The sequence below is a fragment of the Bos taurus genome, chromosome 23, assembly GCF_002263795.3.
Source record: "Bos taurus isolate L1 Dominette 01449 registration number 42190680 breed Hereford chromosome 23, ARS-UCD2.0, whole genome shotgun sequence".
NCBI classification, from domain to species: domain Eukaryota; kingdom Metazoa; phylum Chordata; class Mammalia; order Artiodactyla; family Bovidae; genus Bos; species Bos taurus.
In genome coordinates this window covers 12,067,908-12,093,856 of record NC_037350.1, presented here as the reverse complement: position 1 = coordinate 12,093,856, position 25,949 = coordinate 12,067,908, and the positions used below count along the sequence as shown (strand labels likewise).

The 25,949-nt window shown below is 50.9% G+C and overlaps 1 protein-coding gene across 6 annotated transcripts in view; it reads left to right on the top strand.

Annotated features, from left to right (window-relative positions):
- BTBD9 (BTB domain containing 9) overlaps positions 1-25,949 on the top strand; it is a 413,001-nt gene that overhangs the window by 378,986 nt on the left and 8,066 nt on the right. For all 6 annotated transcript variants that reach the window (XM_024983455.2, XM_024983458.2, XM_024983456.2 and 3 more), the window contains 1 exon segment: positions 11,526-11,604. In XM_024983455.2, coding sequence (XP_024839223.1) covers positions 11,526-11,604 — 79 coding nt within the window.

Here is a 25,949-nt window from a genome sequence, read left to right as displayed (position 1 = left end):
CCAACTGGCTTCTCATTTGCCTGTGGGCAGCTTGCTGACTTCCCTTCTGCCCATCAGCCACTCACAGTGGGCCTCAGCACCCCAGAGGTGCATTGGTGGACTCTGCCCAGGGACGGCAAAACCTTGGTCTCAACACTGCCTGGCTTCTGGAGTCTGCTCAAGTGTTTATTTCCAGGGACATCAGGGACACGTGACCTCCCACTGTGGCAGCCAGAGTCCCCTTGTTAACTCAGAAACACAGCCCCATTCAGCCACCTCCTGCCAGTGCCCCCAGTGTAGGGACAATTTGCTGGCATTTATTCATCAGAGGGGGAAGAAAAAGATGTTTGTTTGTAATGTGGAATAATGAATTTTGTCTGAAGAAGATGAATAAGTGATCTTCAGTTAATGGCTAATTCTTCAATATCAGACAAACCTAAGCCACAGTGAATTTTTAATACAAAATTCTTATTACTGGAGCCTTCTAGAACTCCAGAGAAATGAATGGAACCTGGAGAATGTGTGGATGAGGACCTCCCAGTCTCCACACCGTGTCTTATGAATCGGTTTGTTGAACTTATTTCAGGCTCTAGATCTCTACATTCTGAGCAAGGTGATCTTGGGTAGTAAGCTATTTCTGAACCAATTTCTTATTCCCTTATTTGTTCATAAATCTCCTTAGAGATGTGAACCTTGCAGCATAAAATCTTTGGACCTAAAAAGCTCAGCTCTATTGGTCAGCTTCCTCAGAAAAACTCATGAACTAAGGCTGCTGAGGAACACCTTTCGCCCTGAGAAGGGGGAGGGGAGGGGCGATTAGACCTGGACCCCGATGGCAGGTGACTCAGGCGTTCGGGAGGGTCGGTAGGGACTCCTGACTGTGCAGCCGTCAGCTGAAGTTACACTCTCCCTTGGAGAAGCCCAGCTGGCTCGCTCTTCTCCTGACGGTCTCCTAGAGGAGGCAGACAACAGGCAGGGGTAAAGGTCTTTAATTATATGATCCAAGTGTGACAGAAACCCTATTAGAAAGAACACATCTCTTCTAAAGACTTCCCAGACATTTAGAAATTTCAACAGAGTTTAAATTTGCGAGGGAAAGCATTAAACCTTGTAAGAAGGAAATGCCAGACCAAGAGGGTGCTTTGTAGACAGTAATTTGATTGACGAGGCCTCCCCTGTTTCTACACCACACAAAAGCTCTTGCCCAGATGCAGATGTATGTGTGCGCACACGCATAGAAACAGACAGCAACTCCCACCACCAGTTGTGTACAAACATGGATAAAGAGGCAGGAGGAAACATGCATTTTCTTTTTTTCTGCATGAGACTCAAAACCACCGCGTCTCTGGCACAGCTGCTTTGCAAGAGAGAGAGAAAAGCACTTGGCCCCAGAGTCTGTTTATATGTTTGAGCCGAGGAAGCGATTTTTGTTGCGAGGAGCTCTAAGTGAGACAGACAGAGTCAGAGAATAAGAGAGAGAGATAATTATCTAAATTATGTTCGTGCTATTATCGAAGACGAATATAGTTAAAATGTAATTAAATATGACGGGCTAGCAGGATGTAAGGCAAGCTTTGGAATGCTAATCATCAATTACTGCGTCCCCTTAGGGGAATCAAGGAGAGCTGCATAGCAGAGAGAGGGAGCGGGGAGCTTGGGGATGGGGGCTGAGCGAGATGTGCATGGAAACAGCCCCCCTCGTCTGTCTCCCCCACACTCTGGTTCAGACACTCCTCAGAGGTCCCAGGACACACACCTTTCTGTAGCTGCCACAGGGCTAGAAGCATTCCGCTCAACTCTTAGGAGGAGCTGACAGGAAGATCTCGACCTTCTCTTTGAGAGGAAACTTCTCTTAAAGGGAAAATTAGGCTCTGAGCAGGGATAGTGAAGCCAAGACCTGCTCAGGTTAAAGCATTAAATGCGAGTGCATTCACCAGAGAGACCTAAGACCCACCTTGGCCAGGAAGTGTAAAATGCCCACCTACCCACCCTCCACCCTGCCACCACCCCCCGCACCACTGCCCCCACCCCCCCCCCGCCCACCCACCCCCGCCCACACCCGCCTACCCCCCCCCACCCGCCCCTGCAGCGTACTCCTGGTCCAGAAGTCCCTGGGGCGGGAGGAAGCTAGGGGAAGGCTGCTCTGGACTGTAACTGGGACAGGTGACAGCCATCGTCCCAGCAAACTGCTCCCCACCAGACACCCCAGCCCGCGGAGGGGCTCCACCTCAGTTGAACACAGGCTCATGCAAGGCCCATCCCCGGAGAGTTTTAACTGGTCTCCGAAGCCCCATGGGTTACCCCAACATGTAGCCAGGATTGAGAACCCATTGGTCTCGCTGGAACCTGACTTCTGTTAATCTGGCCACAGAGGGCAGGCATCCAGCACTGGAGACCGTGTCAGCTGCAGGGTCTCTCCACGAACGCCACTCATACTGTGTTGAGGCCAAGAAGAGAACAGTGTAAGACAATAAATAGATTTTTTTTTTAACAGAAACATAATTTGTGTATCACTTCGTTAGATTCCCCAAGAATTTTGAGGTTTCTAGGATTCCTGTATAAGAGTTCGAAATTGAGTTCCCTCTATTTAACACTCCCTGAGCTGTATATAAGGCTGGGGTAGAATGCTGGCGACCCCCTGGGCCGGGGGCAGGGTTGGGAGTGAGCGAGGTGGACCTGGCCAGGGCAGAGCCCCCAGGCATGAGGGTGACACCCCAGGGGAGCAGCCGAGGCCATCACGTCCACCTCGGCGCCAGCCAGTGTTGTCTCCACACAACCCCAGGACGCCAGTTCATCTGGTTTTCAAGAGGAACCAGAAGTTTTATTTTTTAAAAGTATCTATTTATCTGACTGCCCACAGGGTCTTAGTTGAGGCATGTGGGATCTAGATCCCTGACCAGAGATTGAACCTGGTACCCCCTGCATTGGGAGTGTGGAGTCCCAGCCACTGGGCCACTAGGGAAGTCTCCAGGAATTTGTATTTTTGTGTGACATCTTGTAATTTTTAAACGGCAACTAAAGTTTTAAAAACTACTCTGTAAACCAGCAAAGTGTGTCTGTGAGCCTCCCCTCTGTGACCTGACCAGCCTATGACCAAAGGGTCACAGGTCCCCAGGGGCTCCTGACAGGCTGTGTCCCTGCCCCCTCAGGGCTTTGGTTGGTTAGACAGCCTTGGCGCCGTTCTTCCTAAGCCTGGCACATAGAGGGCTGTGGATAAATAGGTGCTAAATGGAGGGACAGACAGAGTGAATGGCACAAGCCCAGAATCCCCTCTAGGTCGGGGCAGCAAGTTGGCCATAAAATCCAGTTAAACATCCTGCTAGACAAAAGCATGTACTCTCAGGTGCCAGATGGGTCACTGAGGCCTGCACCGTGGAGGGCTTCAGTGTGGCCTGGCGCCGGAGATCTGGGCAAGAGGGGGGCGGCAGGCCGTGCCAGGCCGGGAGCCAGGGGGAATGCTCCAGGGCCCAGTCTCAAAGCGGTGACGATGCCAGGGTTCCCACCTCACCACGTCGTGGAAGACGCGCCCACCCTCACGTGCCCAGTCCATCTCCCTCACGGCGCGTGTTTAGATGTGGCTAAAGAAATGAGCATGGTCCTTGGCTCATGGCAGCCGGGCGGCAGACTAAGAACAGCACGCTCGGGGGGAAGAGGGTTGGCAGGTCAGCTCGAGAGGCGCACCCCACCCGGCAGAGGTCTTCAGGCCCCGTCCAGCACCCGGAGGCTCACCCACACCTTCAGCACCGCCCGGCCCTGTGCCCGCGGCTTGCGGGGGGTGTGCCACTGTGTATGCTCAGTTGACAGGGGGCAACTTCAGTATTTCCTTCCTTTTCGAGAATCTTTTCTGAAGGTTTACCTTTGCCTTCCAGCCCTGCTCGCGCAGGTTATAAATAAAATGCTCCCCACATACCCTTCCCACTCCTCACCACCACAGCCTTCTCTCCTGTTCTTGGCTTTGCTCTTTTTTTTTTTCACTTTTGAACCTTTACATTTTTTATCAAAGATATACATGTTCAGTTTTCAAAGTCAAGTAGGCGCACAAGGCTTATAACAAAAGAGCAATAATCCCCTGCTTCACTCTTTTCCAGCCCAGACCCTGTTCATTTTGAAAAAACAATACGTTCAAAGAAAGTATATTTAATATGGTTTAAAAATATAAAACTATAAACAGTGAAATGTCTCGTTCCCACCCACCTCTTTGTCCAGAGGTGACAGTTTATGTGTAAACATATAAAAATGTGTGTTTTTCCCATTTTTTTAAATACAGTTTTTCTGCACCTTGGAGATCGCTTGAATTTCTCGCTTCCCGTCTCTCCTGCTGCGCGGTCTCTGGTGGTAAGGGCAGAGACGCACCACAGTCTACCTAACCAGGCCTGAGTGATGCGCGTTTAAGCTGGTTCTGTTCTCCTGTGGGGCTAACAGTACTGCAGCGCCGGCTCTACGCCTGCCACACTCCTGTGCTGGGAGCACCCCTGAGTTAAAGCTTTTGAAAAATCTCATGTGGTTCTGGTTCCCACACCTTCCTCCCCTCCAGAAGCATTTAGATCTTCTGTTTCTCAGCAAGATGCTTTGCTTTCTCCTTCATTGTAGCGGCCACTCAGTGGCCTCTAACTTAGAAACATATGTCCTTCATATCTGGGAAAATTTCTTGTGCTATTCTTACATTTTATAACTTGTGTCTTTTCTGCTCTTTTTTTCTGAAACATTTGCTAATTGGATAGTGAACCTCTTGGTTTAATCATCTCATTCTCTTATCCTTTTTCTTCCATTTTCTCTTTGTCATTTTGATTGGTATTCTAGGAAATTTCCTCGACTTGAGTTTCTATTTTGTTGAATTACTTCTTTCAATTCATAATTTTAATTTGCAAGATCATTTTCTTATTTTCCAGGTATTTCTTTTTCACACTATTTTATTCTTATTTCAAGGGTGTGATAATGTTTTCTTTTCGCTTTCTAGGGGTAATATAAGTTTTTTTTCTGAAGTTTTACTCTGCTTTCTAAACTTTATCTATATCCTCTGAGTTATCTTTCTTTTCCATTTGTGTTTGGTCTCTTATCGTTCATGTCAGAGTCTTTGGTGATCTTCGGTTGTTTGCAGTGAAGCGTTAGGCACTGAGAAAGCTGTCAAAAAGCTTTTTCTGTGCGGGGGTTTGCGGACTTGATTCAGGGTTATCAGACCTGGCTCAGGCGTTTCACTGAGAGACCCCTGTCCGCTCATTCTGATCTAGCCTTCTGGGCACCGCCTGTTCCTTCTCACAGAAATGCTCTTCAGGTCCATTGTGTGGGTCTCAACCCACTTGTGACTTCACCAGAGAACTTCTTTAAAGATATTATCTAAAGCCATGTGCTCCTCTCCGTTTACTTACACTGCTTTTTTTTTCCATAGCCCTTCTTTAAACTCTTCTATTTCTTTATTTATTTTATTTGTCTCTCTCTCCCCCACTAGAAGCTAAGCTTCTTGAGGGCAGAGTTGAAAATAGGGCCTTCCTCATTAAGCTCTCAAGAAGTATTAACGGAAGCAAGCATAGAGGGACAGAGGGGAGCAAGGTAGGTGAGTATCTCTAGCTCTTTCCTCTTGGGCTGGTCAGAGTCTCAGAGGGGTCCTCCAGTCCCCTGCCTGTGGTTAAGCCTGAGTCACGGTGGCCTGAGAGCCACGAGGGGGGAGGGGGAGGGGGCTGGAAGTCGTGCCGTCTAAGGTGTTCACTCATGTGTATTCCTTGTGCTCAGTCCCTGAAGGGCCCACCCTCTGCTGTGCCTGGTGTCCCAGAATCTAGACCCGCTCTGTTAAAGGACTCTAGAGTGAAATCGCTATCTCCTGCTGAGGTGGAAAAGGGCTCATCTCCGCTGTGCAGGAAGAAGAAAAGGGGGGTTGGGGAGCCCACCTGCTCCTTTTACCTGTTTTCAGCCAGCCTCCTGCCTGCCCCCACCTTCAGCAGTGGCTGGTGACTCAGGACATGAGCCGTTCCGGGGCCTGCAGTGTGAATCCACTTGTTTCCTGGGTGTTTCTCTCTGAGGTGTTGGCAAAGAAAGATGGTGACGTCTTTCGTGCTTTCTTTGTGCTTGTTTTATGCTCGTGTGTGTATGTGTGTGTGTATTAGAACACATATATGCGATATGAAACATACATGGAATTTCCTAACTGCCCTTTGAGTGGAGGGAGCAAAGGTTAACCCACTTATTCAGTTTGCTGTGTTGAACTGCCATTCTGGCCCTGGCCAAACACTCCTGGCCCTCTCCCCGGTGTCCACCAGTTCTGCTATAGAAAAATTCTGACATTCTCTTTCTCCTTAGAGCACAAGTGGCAAAATCACGTAATTTTTCAGAGCTGAAAAGACCAGGCACCCTTGGCATAGAATCTGCAGGATCCCCAGAGAAGACAGGACAAGGCTGAGGATGCAAAGGCGGTCTCGGCCAAGCCCTTTGGGCCTGTGTGGTACCACCCCGCTCTCACCACTGACAACCACACCCTCCTCTCCCACCTGCCAGCTGCCTGTCCTCTGCTTGCTTTGGATAAAGACACAGCTATCCAGAGACCTGGCACACCCCCCGGAGGGACTGACTCCACTTTCCCCCTAATTTTTATATTTCCAGTTTAGTTAATTTCACCTCTGGCTAATTCTTTCTCTCATTAAACACAGACACCATTTTAATCCCTTCTTTCCTTCCTTCCTTGCTTTCTTTTCATTTCAAGAACTATTTAAAATGCAGAAAAGAATAAAAACTATTATAACATTCATTCACATACTCACCCCTGGAATTGACTGTAGTTAATGTTTTTCACATACACTTTGTCTTTTTATTTTCATCAAAGAAATGGAACATTGCAGTTGGTGTTGAAGTGTCCTTTGTTCCCCATCAGCAGAGCCCACTCCTCACCCTCTCCTGAGAGACAGCCGCTCTCATGAATTCAGCGTATCTCCTTCCCCAGAATAATCAGAGCACACTTTACAAGCATGTACGGTTTTCGTGAGTAACATGTGCACAGCGATCGTGAAGCCCCCTGTGGACCACACCGTGGTCTGCAGTCAGAAGAGCCTTTCAGGATGAGAGCTCTTGACCCGCTTTTTCACTCTCCTTGTTAACAGACCACCTACCATATTTCAGTGACAGCCCCAGGATTTCATATGTGTTGTAGTATTTAATCCTCATTCCTCAAGCAGCAGCTTTAAAGAGACTGTTTTAAATCACTTGTTTTTCTGGCTTGTTTAATTACTACTATGGCAACAACAACATTTTTTTCCTTCCTTTTTTAAACTTCATATACATAATATTTCAGCCTCATTATGGGTTAAAGTAAGTTTTATGGGTGGGTCTTGGAACTCAATCAAAATGTATGGCTTTATTTCTCTGAAAAAACTGCTTCCAAACTTTAAAGAGCCAATTACCAGGGAGGTTTTGGAACACCACCAGGTTATGAGTTGGGACCATAGTACAGTTTGCATTGTCTTCTGATTATGGAAAGACCGCTGATCTCCCCAGAGAGATCGTAAACTTCATCAGGGCAGTGCTCCATCTTGCATGTTTCCCATAACACCTAGCAGGCACCAACCCCAAGAGTGCTTTCGCCAAATACTTGCTTAATTCCTTCAAAGCCCAGCTACCTTGTCTGCCTCCAAGTAATGGGTATAATGGGTGCTGATGGAGTGTGGTGGGAATCTCTGCAGTAGTCACTAAATCAACACCAGCAAACTCGGTGACTCACAGTGGGGTCCCTAGGAAACGCTGTGTCTTGTCCAGGTTTGTGTGGCTGGCAGGTGATTACAGTAGTAATAACAGTATCAGCTCTTTCTCTTAGAACCTAGCGTATGCCAGTGCTGTTCTAGGTGTTTTACATTTGTTAATGTATTTAATCTTTACGCACACAAAAAGTTAGATAGTTATGTCTGTTATCCTCATTTTACAGAGAGGAGACTGAAGCCCAGAAGGGTTAAGTAGCTGGTCTGAGGTCACAGAGCTGGCTAAAAGTTCAAACCCAGGAGCCTGGCTCCACAGCCCACGCTGTCAGCCACTTTGCCATCCTCCCTGTGGGTCACGAAAGGCCACGATTAAAACCTGCTGTCTTGACTGTCACCCAGCGAGTCTCTCAACTGGAAATATTTTACATAATAATCCAGTACTGGCGTTTTCTCTTGCTTCACATCACATGATCTGTGTTAAAGGCTTGGATAGCAGGCAAGCTAGAAACTTTTTTCTAATACACATTCTACCAAACTAAATAGTACAAAGAGTGCAGAAGTTTACAGCTAATGTCTCTTGAAGTTCTTCCACCCAAACAATATTTTGGCAAACATGCTTGTAGACCTCTCTCTTAGAATACATATGTGTATAGATATTTACAATTTAACATAATCGAGACCTCATTCTAGATGCATTTTTGTGATGGAGGGTGTGGTATTATTCCCATCAGCATTGGACAAATGAGGAAACTGCAGCTCAGCGAGGGCTTGTGATTTGTCTGCTGCAGAGCTGGCCAGTGCCGGGGTTGGGACGTCACTCCTGTGTGGGTTTTTCTGTTTGGGGTAAGTGCTCAGAGCAAAGGCTGTGCTTATTTTTTGACACTGGTAGTTCCTGTTCAGACACGTCCTCCCAGCACCCCGCCTTGGCTCTGAACTGAGTGATGATGTTGCTCTGTTGTCTTCCTGGGAGTGTCACCTACTACAAAGGAGATGCAGAGTCGTGGACAAGTAGGGGTCTTCATACAGCTCTCTAGCTCAGTAAAAAAGGCACTGAGCTTCTGCATAGACCAAGCGGCGGTGGCGGCACCTGGCTCTGTGATGTGTGAGCCTCCTCGGGGTGGCGCCGTGACTATGCATGTGGCTCCGACACAACCGTGACTGTCCCCCTGCCGCCTCGTCATTCCTTGCTGGGCATGCGGAGAGCCGTTTCGAAGACATTCGGGGGAAATGGAAGCCGGTACTTGGGAGGAAGAGATGCTCCTTACCTCATCTTGACTGGCTTCCCTTCCTGTTCGTGCTTTGGTCTTAGGGCTGTCATCCAGTTTGCTGAAGATGAAATCATCTGTTCACCTCTTGGGCTGTGTTAGTGAAAATGAACTCTAATATGATTAGATATTAATGCAGTGCAATGGAGGATTGGTATTAAATTGAGGCCTTCTGATCTTGTTACTCCAGCAGTGCTCCCTCCTGCTCAGACTGTCGCCCTGCAGCTCCCCCCGCAGAGGGTGGGGGGCCAGGGCCTGAGCCCCCAGGAGGCGGGACGGGAGATGGAGCCAAGGGGGCGACAGCGGGACAATGAGTGGGGTTCAGGCCCAGCTCCCCCCAGGATGCCCCACAGTGAGCCCTCACTCCCTTCAGGGCCTCAGCCTCCACCCCACACGTAGGGCAGGGTGGGGGTGGGGTCGTCCAGGGGGCAGGAGCGCGATGCCAGGCCTGTCTGTGCTCTCAGAGCCCTGAGCATGTTGTTGAGGGTTGTGAGCTCACGAGAGTCAGGTCTTACCTGCCTGTCCAGAAGCACTGGACAATTTTTTTGGATAAGCACAGGACTTAAAAGCTAAGAAGAGTCTTCTCTGTCTCCTCCACTCCCAGCTCCCTCTCCATCCAAATCCCTTTTGTGAAACTGGCTGAACCTAATATCAGAGCTATGGTTTTCCCAGTGGTCATGTATGGATGTGAGAGTTGGACCATAACGAAAGCTGAGCACCGAAGAATTGATGCTTTTCAACTGTGGTGTTGGAGAAGACTCTTGAGAGTCCCTTGGACTGCAAGGCGATCAAACCAGTCCATCCTAAAGGGAATCAGTCCTGAATATTCATTGGAAGGACTGATGCTGAAGCTCCAATACTTTGGCCACCTGATACGAAGAACTGACTCATTGGAAAAGACCATGATGCTGGGAAAGATTGAAGGCAGGAGGAGAAGGGAATGACAGAGGATGAGACAGTTGAATGGCATCACCGACTCCATGGACATGAGTTTGAGCAAGCTCCGGGAGTCAGTGATGGACAGGGAGGCCTGGCGTGCTACAGTCCGTGGGGTCGCAAAGAGTTGGACTCGCCTGGGCGACTGAAGTGAATGGTTGTCACTGGCTGAGTCACTTGCCCTAGCTCTGTTGCCCTGGCCTGGAGTAGGGGTCTGAGAAGTGCAGTGGAACAGCTCTGGTGTGTGCTGTCACTGCCGCTGGCAGTGAGATGGGGTTCTGATGCCTGTGCTTTGTGAACCCCTAGCTTCCCCTACCTGCTGGAGAAAGAACGCAAGTCTGTGCTCAGCCCCCGTGCTTAGTGCAGAAATGACCCCCAGGCCTGTCGGAGCCCAGGTCCAGTGTTGAAGCCCCACGGGGCCTTCCTCACAGGCCCACCCTGGGCTTGGGATTTCCAAGGGAGCTGTGTGGGTCTGCGAACAAAACACTGAGAAACTGGGCCAGGAATGCAGACCCTGGGGATGGTCAGGTGGCATCACCTTCATGTATGAATAGCCTTTCTACAGACAGAGTGATTTTTCTTATGCTGTTTCCAGAAAACTGCTTCCAGAGGCACAGACTTTGCACATAGGATGGTAATGACTTTTTAATGACCTCAAGGGGCCTGGTGTCCAGGCAGCAGTGAATCAGTCTCCGTGGGCGGCTCATGGTGAAAGGGAAGATGGAACACCTGAAAGCAGAGGGGGAGCAATAAGCCACAAATACGTGTATTTTCTTTGGTAGCGTTACTCGGTAATTAGACAATTACAGGAAACAGCGTCCCAGCAGCTGGCGGCTCCGCCATGTGTGCGGAGGAGGGCTGCGGCAGCCGCGAGCGCCTCGCGCTGCTTCTGAAAGCATGAGCCGAGTTTGCAGCCGCGGGTGCCGAGCGCCTTGTGCCTTCCGACGAGCCGGGAGCGGTAAATCGGGAGCAGACCACTTCCTCTCGGGAGAGACTGGGGGCCTGCTCCACTGGCCCAGCCCCTGCCGATCCATGAGGAGGGGCGTTTAAAATCCTGGGGCTGCTTTTGAGCCCACCCATCCAAAGACTAAACTGTTTGGGGGATGCGTTGGGAACCAGAAAAAGAGGGCTGAAGGGAGGCCAGTGGAGAAACTTGCCTTTTCTTCCCCAGGTGCCTCCACCACTTGCATGAGGGGGGTCAGACATGGGAGCCCAGGGCTCTCACGGCAGTGAATGCCCCCCTCCCAACCTGCAGTGCTGGGCCCAGCCGCCCTGCCCTTGCCCTGCCTGCCTGCTTCAGCTCCTCCTCCAGGACCCTCCCAGGAAGTCACTGTGCCCACCTGGGTGCAGCCATTAGGCCCACAGCCCTCTGAGGGCAGCACCATTGTGACCCTGTTACTTCATGAGCCCCGCCCGCCTTGATCCCTCCCCCGTGTGGCCACACTCGTCTCTACGTGCACGGGTCTGCATCTCATGCTTGCCTGTGTCGAGCCTTCACAGAAGGGCAGCACCTCCTTTGCTGAGATTGTGGGGCACCATGTACTCCTGTCCCCACTCCACGCAGTGGGTGGAGACCCCCGCCCCCTCCACATCCTGGGCTCCGCTGGGCCGAGCCATCAAAGGATCACAGGACGGTGTAACCAAGCAGTGCTTATGCTTCTCCTCACAGGTCCTGGCAGTCGGTAACTTTTGAAAGACGCCCAGCATCCTTCATCCGAATCGTTGGAACACACAACACAGCAAACGAGGTAAGGGCCCCCTTTGGTGAAAGACACAGCGGCACTTCCTGCTCTCTGGGCAATGCCTCGGCCCAAGTGAACTGCAGCTGTTGGTTCCGCCCATCAGTGGCCTGTTGTTCAGACAGCTTGCTTGGTACAGGAAGGAGGAGCCCTGCTCGCTCACAGGGGAACTGTTGTTACCGTTTCTGGGTGTCTGTTCACCACGAGCAGCAGGCAGGCCCTGCAGCTTCACTTCGTCCCCTGTGCAGAGACCTGGAGAGTCCTCTCCCCTCCCAGACGCCAGCCCTCTCAGTGTCCCTGGGCCCCTAAGTGTGGTGTGTGAGGAACCCCAGCTCCACGGGGCGGCCGGGACGCACAGTTGCAGGTTTTCTCTGTCTGTCTACCCAGTCCTATGCCGGCCTGCACATAGTGTTCGTGGGCGAGCCTCTTCCTCCCTGGCCTGTTCCTCTCCTGGGCCTGGGCCTTGTTTCTGGGCAGCACCTGTGATTTGGGGCCATACTGTCTGGGTGTCCCTCCACCTGTGGAATTCATGAGGGAAGAGTGGGTGAGTTATTCTCTCAAGTTTGGGCTCCTGAGGCCAGGATGGCCGGCAGGTGAGGTTCCTGGGCCTCAAACGTGCTGTCTTCTCTGGCTGGAAATGGCTCTGGAGGACACAGTGGGTTCCTTCAGATGAGAGAGGGGTGGGCAGTGCCTGCAATGCCTTGAGGGCCCGAGGGAGGGCGCTGTGAGCGACAGCACAGGACCCGAGTGCAAACCAGGACCATGCCAGACCCCTGGGACTGCCTCCCCCAACAGCCTGCATCCCTCTGGGCTCCAAGAGCCACCCGGGGCCCACTCATACCACTTAAAGTGAGAAGCACGTCTGTTTCCATTTTGAGTGCAAAATAATCCATCTGTAAGTTAATTGCTTAGCCTCTGTTCCTCAGGTGGGCATAGAGTAAGCGCTGGCGGTGAGGGGTTGGAGTTGGCAGGTGGCCATGCCACAGGTCCATCTGCTCATCACGCTCTTGCTTTTACACAGTCAGATGTGCTTAGCACACACCCTGAAGGCCTGACCACTGGTTAAAGACCACAGTCGTAAGAAACAGTAAGGTTGAAGCTCAAGAGGTAAATGAAAGGCATAAAAATAGTAACCATCCTGCAGTTTCACCCCTGCGTAAACTTCTCAGGTCTGTACAGGACCAGTGTGCTGGGCGTGTGGCCAGGGCTGCTGCGTGGGGCTCCATACCCGGAAGGGGCTCTGTGCTTGGGGTTTAATGCTCTCCAGCATCCTCTTCAAATTCTTGGAAATCTTACCTTTGGATTTTCTTTTTAAGGGAAGAGCATCCACCAGGGGCTCCCTGCAGGCCAGCCTTCACCCCTTCTCCTTCCCTAGGACAGGTTCTCAGCCACCCACCCTGACCCCTGGTGCCTGGACCCACGCAGCCTCCTCAGCCTGCCCTGTGCCCACTGCCACTCCCAGTGGGACCCCCACACATTTGTGAGGAGAGCCAGGATCTGGTGTGGGTCCCCTGTGCTAATCACAGGTTGGGGCCCTGGGTGCCCTGAGGGTCTGCCCTGACCTGACGCTGTCCCCCGAGCTGGAGCGAGCATAGCATCAAAGAGCAAATGAAAACCCTGGGGCACATCAGGAGAGACCCTGGGAGAAAAGGAAAAGCTTTCTCTCTGCCTTTTGAAGGAGAGACACTACATTTCCATTTTTCACTGAGCCCCACACGTTACACAGTGGGCCCTGGATCGCGCATTATTTGTCAGATGAGAGTTCTCCAGGGCACATCAAGGTGCTTCTGGTTCTTTGAAAAGCATTTTAAGCAGTGAAAATATTGTGATAACGTATATTCATTTTGCCTTTGTATTTATTTAGAATAAAAATGATACACACCCACAATATATTTCTTGCAGAGAAGAGCTTAGAAACAGAAGCCTGAAACTTTTGCTTACCTTTTTATTTCAAAACAAACCTGAAAATTATAAAATAAGCCATTGATAGTTTTTAAAACACAAAATTAAAGAATTCTAAACATCAGGTCATAAAAACACTTTTTTATTCTTTGAAGATGTAACAGAAGTATAAATTTGAATCTGTATTTTAATAGATATTTGAGCCCCAAACAAAACATCATAGTTTTAAAATTTTACCAATAAGTCTCAATTTTTTTAACCACTTAAATTACATGTATATTACTAAATTAGAAAACAGTTCGAACGTATCTTTACTTAATAGTATATGAAGCTAAAATTAAATATTTTATTTGCAATCCCTTGTTTCTTATGTAATGCATTTTTTTTTAAAGCCGTTTTATTTTCTTTAGTTCCTGAATGGGACTTTGTAATTGTCATTTAACAGTAGAAGGAATTCTTAAGTCAGAGAAGGCTGAGAAGCACTGGAGCAAGTCAGGTCAGGGTCTTCTTCCAGGTCTTGACCCCTAGGCCCTCACTTCAGTGACCAGAGGAATAATTTCCCCTTACAGAACTCAAAAGCTGGCATGCCAGATCTCTCCCCGATTAGTTTACAAAAATATCTGCAAGGAGCCCCAGCCACTTGGGACCTGCCAGTTTGGAGACTGGAGTCCCCAGTTTGAATGGGTTGACTTAGGTCACTAATTAACTGGTGACCCCGTCATATCTAGCTGATGAGCAACTTGCTCAGCTGCTTTATCGAGTGAGTTATTGATCAGGAAGAAAAACCTCAGTGTGGTGTTGCCAACCTGGGAACATCTCAAATCATAAAATAAACAATGACCGGGATCACAAGGCAAGATCCATAAGCTGTGTCATTCTCAGAGCAAACAAGAAGGCACAAGAGTTGATTTCATGGAGTATCGGGGATGTAGCACAGCCTCAAAGAGAACGTTCTTTATTGCACCATACCAGTTCTGGGCGTCATATCCCCCTTCTTGGAGATGGGCAGGAATGTGTGCAGAGTCAGAGGAGTGAGGGAAGGAGGGTGCCTGGGGTGGGTCAGTCAGGACTCCTGGGGGGACTGTGATGACACAGCCAGCAAGGAAAGCAGGCAGGGGTCCAGGACAAGCCTGGTCCCGAGTCCCATGTAGCCAGAACCACGCCATGAGAAGATGGGTCAGGACGCCTCTTCCTTACAGTGGAGGACGGGGTGGAAGGCAGGCCAGGATTCTTCAGTCTGTCCTGGCTTATCTGCCAAGGGGCATCAGTACCCTGCATTGACTCAGAGCCAGGACCTGTTTCCCTTTAGATAGTGAATGTTACCAGCCCACAGACTGTGCTAATTTCAAGAAGTGTAGATGGAGTTGGTTTCTGTCATGAGAGGTAAGATGGTGTGTGCAGATAGGGAAAGAAGCGTGCCAGTTCTCCCAGGTAAGACTGTTTGCTGCAGGCGCTGCCCCATGCGGAGAGGGTGTCAGAGCAGAGCCAGGTGGGGAAGTGCAGCTTGGCACCCCTGTGAGTTGAAGAGCATTCAGCAGGAGGGCAGGCTGTCCGGGCAGAAGGTGGGAAGGTGGTGCGTGTACGTGGCTGTAACTGCTGGCAACTCTGGGGATGTGGCAACAGGAAGGGTCCAGAGCTAAAGTCCTTGGGGATTTCTTGCCCAATGTGGTCACGTGTCTGTGTTGCTCTAGTCAGCCCGGCCTCCCGCACCAGGCTCGACATCTGGCCTCAGGCTAATCCCCGCCCCCCTCCCCCTCCCCCAACCCCTCCACCAGGGCCAGCTCTTGGGTGATGACCACCAGGCAGGCTGCGGGCATTCAGATTTCTTGGTCACCTGTCCGGGCACGCTTCTGATTTCCTCTGCATTTCATGCCTCTCCTTTGGGAAGCGCGTGTCTGCTGTTGGCATCTGTCTCTCATCTTCCTCTGTGAGCACCAGGCAATGAATTCATTTAATTTTTTAGCTACATTTACGACTTCTATCAATAAATTCCCTTAATGTTTACCTGTCGAAGACAGCGCCACTTGGCTCCAGTGACCTCCTGCTCCTTGTCTGCTCAGCATTTCCTTGTCGTCTATCTCAACTTCTCAGAACGTTTTTCCTTTCATTGCCCACCAGGGAGCCTGTCATCCTGCCCCTCCTCCTTGGCTCTGCCCCTGGACGCGCCCCTCCCTCTGCCACTCGGAGGGGAGGCGGCTTTCCCATCCTCCTCTCTTGCTCAGCACTAGAGGGCAGGCACATGTCGGTTTGTCTGTCAGCGAGTCCCTCCCCCCAACCTGCTCTCCTTCAGTTATTTTCATTCATCTGATTTTCCCTGATGCCTAGAGCCGAAAAGGTCTCTCTGGCTTTTTCCTCCATCACTTTCTACTGGTCTAGTCGCCAGTGCAGCCGTGAGGTCCTTCCAGCCCACCTGCCTTGACTGCTGCCTGACTCTGAGCTACTTGGGAGGCAGACGTGGGTCTCCTGCCTGCAGGAGGTTAGAAACGGCCTTGTGGACAGGACCACAAACATCCTGGCGGATCTGAAGTTTCCACTCATACTCACGCAGCAGCTGTGCTGGTTCTGATGCGGTGTCTCTCACAAACCTTTCATTCGCGTTCAGCTAGTCACCGCAAAAGAGCAACAAAGGCACGCTGCTTCGTCCTTAAGGAGGTGTCAGTCTGTCAGCCTGTTTCTTAAGCCTGTTTCGCTTATGCCCGTTTCTTATTTTGGCTTTGATGAAGCCTGGTTGGAGAGCAGGTTGTGGAGTGATTTTTCAGGAGGTAGAGACCTCAGGGACACAAGCAGTCCCACGGGCTAGAAAGGACTTACAGGAAAAGCTTCCTTTCCGCAATATGGAACGACCAAGTTCCTGCTCACAAGAACCCACAGGAAAGAAAGCCTTTGCTGAGTCAGTAACAGAGAGTGAGGATGGGGTGGACAGTCTGTAGGCAGCTCTCAGGGCTCCAGTTATGTGTTGAACTTATGTAGCTGAGGAAAGAGGCAGTGTGGTAATTTTTTGTCTTATGTCCTGGCCCTAACTTGGGCCCGGCACGTGTGCGCACAGAGTACCTGCTTCCTGAGTGAGCGGATGAATGATTCCGTCTGTCCGTCCATCGCTCCCTCTCCCCATCAGGTAGCCAAATAAAGGAAAAGGTTCAGTCAAACAACTTCTCATCCGCGCGGTCCTTGGGGATGAACATCACAGCGTGTCCAAAGATAGAAGCCAGCACAGAAGAATCCATGTAGTGGGGTTACATTCATACAAATGTCAGAAACTAAGCTATGACATCTAAGGATGTGCACACAGAAAAGAAGTGATTATCATTAAAGGCAGGCTGTGCTTTTAATAGTAGGGCGGGGGCTCGGATCAGGAAGGGACCATATGGTGCTGGCAGTGTTTCTGGTTCTTGACCTGCATGCGGTGTACGTAGCTGGAGTTCACTATATAGTTATTCAACAAGTTGTACATTTGTATTTTATGCACCTTTTAGTGCATAGTTTTCACAATAAAAAAATGTTCTGTTTTAAGCAAAAGGGATAAACTGATGAGGAAACCAAAGCTGAGCAATGTTAAGTGATTTGTAAGAGTTTCAATTCAGGCAGTTTGGCTCTTAACATCCAGGGTGCTCTATCTCCCAAAAAGGCATAATGTTGGGTTGGCCAAAAAAGTTCATTCAGCTTCCCCATGACTCTAGTAGTGCCTATTTGTCTTTAACTTCATTCGAAACAGTTTGGTTAGATATTATTGTGACAGCTGTCATATCACTGTGCATTTTAAAAAGTTTATCAAAATTGTGTAACCATTTTTGTGTAAGCATTTTATTTTATTTATTTTTTAATTTTATTTTATTTTTAAACTTTACAATATTGTATTAGTTTTCCCAAATATCGAAATGAATCCACCACAGGTATACATGTGTTCCCCATCATGAACCCTCCTCCCTCCTCCCTCCCCATACCATCCCTCTGGGTCGTCCCAGTGCACTTTTTGTGTAAGCATTTTAATATTGAAGATGGAAGTAAAAAGCAACATTTTTGGCATGTTATGCTCTATTATTTCAAGAAAGGTAAAAAGACAACTGAGACACGAGAAAAGATTTGTGCAGAGTGTGGAGAAGGTGCTGTGACTGATCGAATGTGTCAGACGTGGTTTGTGAAGTTTCATGCTGGAGATTTCTTGCTGGATGGTGCTCCCTGGTCAAGTAGACCAGTTGAAGTTGATAGCAACTGAGACATTAACGGAGAACAATCAATGTTTTACCTCGAGAGATAGCTGGCATACTCAAAATATCCAAGTCAAGCGTTTAAAATCATCTGCACCAGTTTGGTTCCGTTCCTCGCTTTGATGTTTGGGTGCCACGCAAGTTAAGTGAAAAAACTGTCTTGACCTTATTTCCGCATGTGATTCTCTACTTTAATGTAATGAAAACATTTCGTTTTTAAAACAAATTGTGACAGGCAATGAAAAATGGATACTGTACAATAATGTGGAACAGAAGAGCTTGTGGGGCAAATGAAATGAACCACCACCAGCCAAAGGCCGGTCTTCATCCAAAGGTGGAGTTACGTATATGTTGGGATTGGAAGGGAGTCCTCTGTTATGAGCCCCTTCCGGAAAAGGAGCTCATAATTAAACAATTAATTCCAACAAATACTGCCCCAGTTAGACCAACTGAAACCAGCACTCGATGAAAGGCGTCCAGAATTAGTCAATAGGAAACACATTATCTTCCATCGGGACAATACAAACCACAAGTTTCTTTAATGAACAGGCAAAAACTCACCATTGACTGGGGCGTCCTTGGCTGGGACATCCACTGTACATACCAGATTTCTATTTATTTTGGCCTTTATAAAATTCTCTCAATGGAAAAAGTTTCAGTTCCCTAGAAGACTGTAAAAGATACCTGGAACAGTTCTTTGCTCAAAAAGATTAAATGTTTTGGGAAGGTGGAATTATGAAGTTGCCTGAAAAATGGCATAAGGCTGTGGAACAAAACAGTGAACATGTTGTTCACTAAAGTTCTTGGTGAAAATGCAAAATGTCTTTTTTTTTTTTTTTTTAACATAAAAACCTGAAGGAACTTTCTGGCCAACCCAATAAATAGTAAAGCCACAGAAAAGAGCCCAGCTCTGCCCTGGCTGGGTCATCAGATCAGATGTTGGTGAGCAGGTGGTTCCTGAGGGCAGGCTTTGTGCACCAGCCTGGGCTCAAACCAGGAGAGAAACCCAGGCAAGGGCCCTTCCCGAGAAGGGCTGTAGCTTCAGCGCCTGACAGAAGTCAACCCACAGGAAGAGCACCTGAGCCTGGCTGGGGACGGGGGTGACGTGAAGCGCAGGAGCCCGAGCGAGGTTGCAGTGAGCGGAGGCAGTGGCGGCAGGTGGGCACGGCCCTGGATGGGCAGACAGCGCCCAGGCTGTGCAGTGGAGGCTTTGGGAGGGTGGAGGGTGCAAATTCCTCCCGGCTCCCGGGAACCGGCTGCAGGAGGGTCCGCACTGCCGACACCAGCAGGGTGGAGAGTCTGTAAGTGGCTGCTTGAGCTGCCCTCCAGGACCAGTCAGCGCCGAGCCTGGAGTGAGGCAGAATTTATTTACAGGCTCTGTCGGGCCCGTGAGTGGCTATGGGCTCCCAGTGCCATCCTCGTTCCCATAGCAACATGTGGCTCTAGTGAAGAAAAAAACAAAAAGAAGGAAACAGATTCTGGGTTTTTTTTTGTTTTTTTTTGTTTTTTAAAAAAAAGGTTCCCTCCTGGCCTGGTGACAATTCAGTTCAGTGGCTCAGTCGTGTCCAACTCTTTGTGACCCCATGGACTGCAGCATGCCAGGCTTCCCTGTCCATCATGAACTCCCGGAGCCTACTCAAACTCAAGTCCATCGAGTCAGTGGTGCCGGTGACAGTGGTGACAATTATTTCCCAGGGCCTGCCCCCTGGTTCTGGTCACTCCCTCGAGGATTCCCTCCCAGGCAGCATCCACCAAAGGATATCGTCTGAGAAACAGCCTCAACGCACAGGGCAGAGAGGGGGGATGAGCCCAGGAGGAGAGAGAAATAGGAAGGAAGGAACGGGGGGCCTTGTCCAGTGTGAACTAGGAGATCTCGGCCTTGGTGCCAGCCTTGCCCTCAACCAGCTTTATCCTCCCTGGCTCTCAGGACACCTCCCTGGCTCTCAGGACACTTGTCTTTAAAATAGGGAGAGTGGACTAGATTTTAAAGCTTCCTTCCCAGTGAGACAGAAAAAAAAAATCAGAAAAATATTTAATTTATAGTACAATTAATACAAGACCTTTTATAGACGTCTTTATATTTAAATGATTTTAGGAAAGATTTTATTGGGAAAACAAAGGGAAAGTGACACAACAGTGAGCACGTCACTGTTCCAGACGTTCCACGAGCCTTATGACTGTTGCAGTGGAGCAGTTCAGCTCCAAACGCCCCGCCTGGGAAGGTGCCCACAGCTTCTGAGCAGGTGGGGCCTGGGGGCCACTGGGCGGCGAGATGGACGAAGACCCCAGCTCGTGAGCGTGACGTCCAGCTGTGTCTTGCTGCGGAGCCAGTGGTGAGGAGTCAGGCCGAGATCTCCATGGAGCCGGTGCTCTTCAAGACCAAGCAGACACATCTGGATGAAGGGAACAGCTGCCTTGGGCGGTGGGGCCACTAGAGCAGCCTCTAGGGTGAGTAGAGGGCGCCAGTAAGGCCGTGTCTACCAGTTCCCCCTGGGAACCAGAACATTTCTCCTTTTTTGCCTTAGTTTTCCAGATTAATTAAGAGAAAGAATCTCTCTTCTGGGAGCTCTGGAGTATGCACACAGGAAAACCGAGGTCAGGGATTCCAGGGCTGCCAGAGGTGACATGTTTTGGAAAGGCTTTTCTCCAGAACCTTCCAGGCAGTAGAGTTTCAGATACCTGTGAGTGCCCAGGCTTATGGGAAGATGGCAAAGTGACATTAGAAAGTTTAAAAAAAGCCATTGCCATATAGAGACATTGCCATTGCAGTGTCATCAAGAAGCTTACTCTCATGCCTAGTAGGAATAAATACTTGTGCAAAACTACTGGGGTATCCTATCACCCCAAAGCAATGCTAAAAAGTTGTTGCTCACAACCTGGAAATATCTTGCTATGAAATGGGAAAAATATAGCAAGAAATATCTTGCTGCTGCTGCTAAGTCGCTTCAGTCGTGTCCGACTCTATGTGACCCCACAGATGGCAGCCCACTAGGCTCCTCTGTCCCTGGGATTCTCCAGGCAAGAATACTAGAGTGGGTTGCCATTTCCTTCTCCAATGCATGAAAGTGAAAGTGAAGTTGCTCAGTCATGCCGGACTCTTAGCGACCCCATGGACTGCAGGCTACCAGGCTCCTCCATCCATGGGATTTTCCAGGCAAGAGTTATCTTGCTATAACTGGCCTAACTGAAAACCATGTTTTGGGCTGTTCAGATGTACATACATGATACTCTGATTTTAAAGTGCCATGTTTTATTGGAAATACTTGGTCTTCATTTTTAAGGGAACAAAGATAAAACATCTCTATACAGTCTAGACAGACTTGGAACTTCTGTTCCTGAGACAAGTGTAAGAAGACGTAATTGTCAGCATCACCAAGCTCAGTAGGGTTTGCTGAGCACTGAGTGTGTGCCATGCTGCCATACACACGTTGCGAAAGGAGAGAAGAAGTCTTCAGGGTGTGTAATTCAGAAGCCAAATCTCTGTGTCTGACTTACGGGCAGATATCATTGAGAGGTAGGTATCTATTTATAAAGATATGTCACCTCATAAATGTAAGCTGAAAGCTTGGCTCAGAAATCCTATTTGTATTGGTTGGTATGAAAGAAATCTGTGAAAATTACTCACGAGAAGCCTGAAAAGCAAGGTAGAGTAATTGATCAACATTTATTAAATTTTCCTGATTTCTGCTACAGTTCACAGTGGGTTCTGCTACAGTTCACAAGTGGACTCATAGGCCAACTTGGGAAAATTAACAGAGGCCTCTCTCTCTGCTTTTAAAAACCTTGGGGACCTCTCCAGGGGAACAGTGGATAAGAATCCACCTGCCAGTTTAGGGGACAGAGGTTCAATCCCTGGTCCAGGAAGATTCCACCTGCTGCAGAGCATCTAAGCACGTGTGCCACAGCCACGAGCCCGCTCCCCACAGAAGAGAAGCCGCCAACTGCAGCCAGGAGCCCTGCTCGCCACAACTATGCAAAGTCTGTGCACAGCTCCAAAGACTCAGCACAGCCAAATAAATAATAAAATTTTTTAAAATGTCAGGGGAAATGGCATTAAAATGTCTCAAAAAAAAAAAACCACCTTGAAGACATGTTGAACAAAGAGTGCTTGGGGAATCACTCTAATGAAAGCCGCAAAGAGTGGCCAACAAAGGAATTCCCTGGTTCACCAAGGAGGGGCCGCACATACGTGTGCAGCCTCTCCAGGGCTCCCAGAGAAAAGAGGACCCCAGACTGTCTCCAGCAAGTCGAGCATTACAGCTCCCAGAGAGGAAAGGAAAGGGATAATAAACAGCAGCCACAAAAAAGGACACGCAGATGGTGACTCGGGCTGTGTCAGCCTCATACACACGACTACATTCCAGATTAACCAGCTTCTCCCGGGGGACGGATCCTCGAAGCTGGTTTAGCAAAGGTGCCCCTTCATGAGCAGCGGCCATCAAACTGCTAATGGGAGGCCTGACTGCTGAAGAGGGGAGGGAGGGTGACTCGGCGACGGGGGTAATGGTTCTGCATAAATCCGAGCACAGCTCTGCGCCTCATTCACTTTGTCACAACCTTTCCAAGGGCGGGGGTCGCAGTCTTGGGAAGATTTGGAGGAAAGAAATGGAATCACACAAGCTTCTGAGTGAAAAGAAACTCAGGACCTGGCTGTTCCTCCGAGAGGGAAGCCCCAGGTATGGCGGGACAGGCCCCTCGAGGCACTGACGACTCCTCCGGGCAACAGTGACCCTGCAGTGTCTGCATGAGGAGAGCACGGCGTCCCCACGTCCCCACCAGCACACCTCTGCTGCTGGTGCCCGGCGGCCTGGGGTCCTGACAGAAGAGCCCCAGCCTTGAGCCAGACGGTGGCGGCGTCCAGGCCTGGCCTGGGTGTCGGCTTCCCACTGTTGCTGTGCGGGCTCAAGGCTGGTGGGTTGAATTATTGACTGAGACCGCTGAGCTGGCACATTGTACAGAGGGGGGCGGCGAGGCCCAGGCCTTCATCTGGACGTCCTCCCTGTGCCTTCTGCCCGGAGGCCACTCCCGCCCCGGCCATGAGGCTGGATTTCGAATACCTTCCTCCTGACCTTCAGGCAGGATCACACTCACAGGCTGTCTTCCTGCTCACTCGCTGTCCCTTCGTCTGAGTGAGGAGCTGTCCTGGCACCCAGAGGGCACAGGAGCGGGAGCGGCCCCACCCCGAGGTGCACCCCCTCCCGCTCCTGGGCTGTGTCCCTCTGTGTGGGGTCCTGACAGCGGGGCCTGCGTGGCCTGGTGCCTGGCCAGCGTTCATGCTCAGTGAGGTTGCTGAGGTTTGAAAAACAAGCCATGGAAGGAGGATCAGAGGCCGAGTCCAGGTCCAGTGCTCAGGAGCCTGGGGGCACCATGGTCCCCCAGCCTCTGTCCTCCTGGGGGTACCCCAGCCTCTGTCCTTCCAGGGGGGGATCCCAGCCTCTGTCCTCCCAGCAGGGACCCCAGCCTCTGTCCTCCCAGGGGACCCCAGCCTCTGTCCTCCTGGGGGGACCCTAGCCTGTGTCCTCCCAGGGGTCCCCAGCTCTGTCTTCTCAAGGGGATTCTCTGTCAGTCTTAGCAAGCCTGTTATCAGGTGGTGTAGTTTATCCTTTTAAAATGCTTCTTTGCTGCTTGTCCCACATTGCTGTGTTCTACCTCAGAGGATTTCAAGCTTAAGGGTTTGCTGTCATCTGCTTGCTTTCTTCAGACCCTTGTATTACTTGTCACCACAAACATATTCCTTTTGTGATATTTTTAATTGAAGCAACACTTGTGTTTAAGCGTCTCCTCTGTCCAGAGGCCCTGGCTGCCCGCCCGGGCCCAGGCCAGGCCCCAACCAAGCCCTCTGAGGCACAGCCTCTTGCTCCACGGTCCCTGCAGCTCCCTTCCTGTGCCATCACATGGGGCTGGGGTGCCCACAGAGGACCCCTCTGACCAGACCTGCCTCATCCTTCCAGGCCCAGCTCTGGAGGCGTGCCCCGCCCCACACCCTCCAGGCTCCCTGCATGGTCAGAGCCTGTCCTCACTCAGCGTGTGGTGCACCCTCCCAGGGGCCAGGACTCACTGGAGGGGTACAGGAAGTGCCTCATGTTTTGGGTGACCGCGTGCGTGCACTCGGACCTCCTGAGCCCCGTGGATCCCTCTCCTGTTCGGGTCCCAACCACCCCCAGTGTCCAGCACCCCCCTGCCCCCCAGCCTGACACCTGGGGATGCCGATCCTGCCCCACTCACCGCCCTGAGCACGCTCGCTCCGTCCCCGCTGCACCCTCTATCTCTGCACCCTTCTTTCTGTTTGTAAAACATCCTCTGCACTTGGACTCTTCCCCATGCAGCTTGTGACTGGATAGCTGTTTCTTGTGTGTTGCCTATGAGTCGGCAGAGCCCGCTGGGTGATGGAGATGCTCAGGAACCCACATCAGAGTTAGTCGGTCCCTTGGTGACACCCTTGGGACTCCAGGGTCACAGCCTGAAGCGCAGCTTTGACCGGTTCCTCACCGTCACTGTGGAGGCTCCGCCGGCAGGCTTCAGGGGCTCCCAGTTCCCCCACTTGGGGCAGAGCCTACGCTGAGCTCCGCAGGGTCAGGGAGACGAGTGGGCCTGATTCCCGGGGATCCGCCACCCGACGCTGAAACGGCCCCAATGGGTGTCTTGGGAATAACAACCATTTGCATTGCTCCCTCAAAACAGGTAGGTGGGTGGGCTAGAGCCAGTCGCGCAGTTACGGTTTAGTCTCGCAGGTAGAGAGAGGCTCTAGACAGTCCTCCAGGCTTCTCGCGCCCAGCGCGGGCAGAAACCCCCGCCCCCGGCCAGCGCCGCCAACGGGCCCCTTCCTCTGGTGACGGCTAGTCAGTCAGCGGCCCCTGCGCTGCCGTCTTCTTTACTTTTCACTTCAGAGTTTTTACTGATTTGTTTATTCCTGTGTGAGGCCCTGAGCGGGAGAAAGGAGAGCCACACCTGAGTCCTTGAGTCGGAGGGGAACTGACAGCTCAGGGCGCGGGCGGGAGGAGGCGGCCCAGGAGCCGAGAGACGGAGGGGAGGCCGCGAGGGCGGCGACGGCGGGCAGCCTCGGGGTGCGTGAGGCAGACACAGCCGGCGGGGGAGCGGGCTGGGGCACGCGGGGCTCGCGTCAGAGCGGGGAAGGCTTCTAAAGCTGGTTCACTGATGGGGCGAGGGTGTTATGGAAGCAGAGGTGTGTTCTCGGGGGTCATCTCCATGGCTCCATCATGTCCTTGCTCATAAAGCAAGAGACTGTCAGTTACCCACCAGGAGATGGTTCTATCACTTCAGAAGCTTGAAGAATGTGGAGCTGATGGAGAGTAGATTAATAGTTGCTACTTAGAAGAGGATTTTCAGATTGACCCCAGGTAGCTCAGGTGAGAGCCAGTGGTCCTGTAGACAACTTTCAAATCCCCAGAAAAGGCCCTCCTATCAGGCTGCTGACAAGTAAGTACCTGCCAATGGGCCCAAGTGGGGAGATTTGCTCGGGAAAAAAAAGGGGGGAGAAAGAAAAAGAAAGGAAGGAGAGACCTGGGCGCTGATCCCGGGCAGCTAAGGCCATGGGGGTTCACAAGAGGCAGCGCCAGCCTGAGCTTTAGAGGGCGGGGGGGGGGGGGGGGGGGGGGCTCACGGAGAGAAGCAGCAGGCTCTGCCGCACAGAGGGCCAGGCTCAGTCAGTCCCACGTTAGTCTGAAAGGCAGGATTTAAAACAGTGGTAGACAAGTGAAGTGGGGATATGGGAAATAGTGATGCAGGGAGGTAAGCACGGAGTTTATATTTTAAGTATGATTTCCCGGTTGATTTTACACTTGTCTTCTCCTCTGTGAACCTGATTCTGCAGAAGGAGGGTGCGTGTGCATGCGTGCATAGTGGATTATGCCCGTGTGTGTGGTGTGGGTGTGCGGGGTGCGAGTGTGCACAGTGCGTGTGCTTGAGCTGTGAGGTCATAGAGCTCCCAGGAGGAAGGGGCAGCCCCACCCCCAGCTCTCTGCACCCCTGAGCCCCCTGCAGTCTCCTCCGCCTGGTCCTTCCTCGGGGAGGGCGGCCCATGGCCAGCCTGGCCTGCTTCCCGCCCACTCCCAGAACTCCAGTGCCTTCTCCTCCACAGTCCAGCCTTTATCCAGGACTCAGGAAACGGGCAGATCCAAGTTCAGTGGCTCCTCTCTAGCCAGTAGGCCCCTCAGAAGGAAAGGGTGCGCCCGACCCAAGCAGAGTGAGGCTTGAGCTCTCCTGGGAGCACGGGGTGGCCAGGGCTGG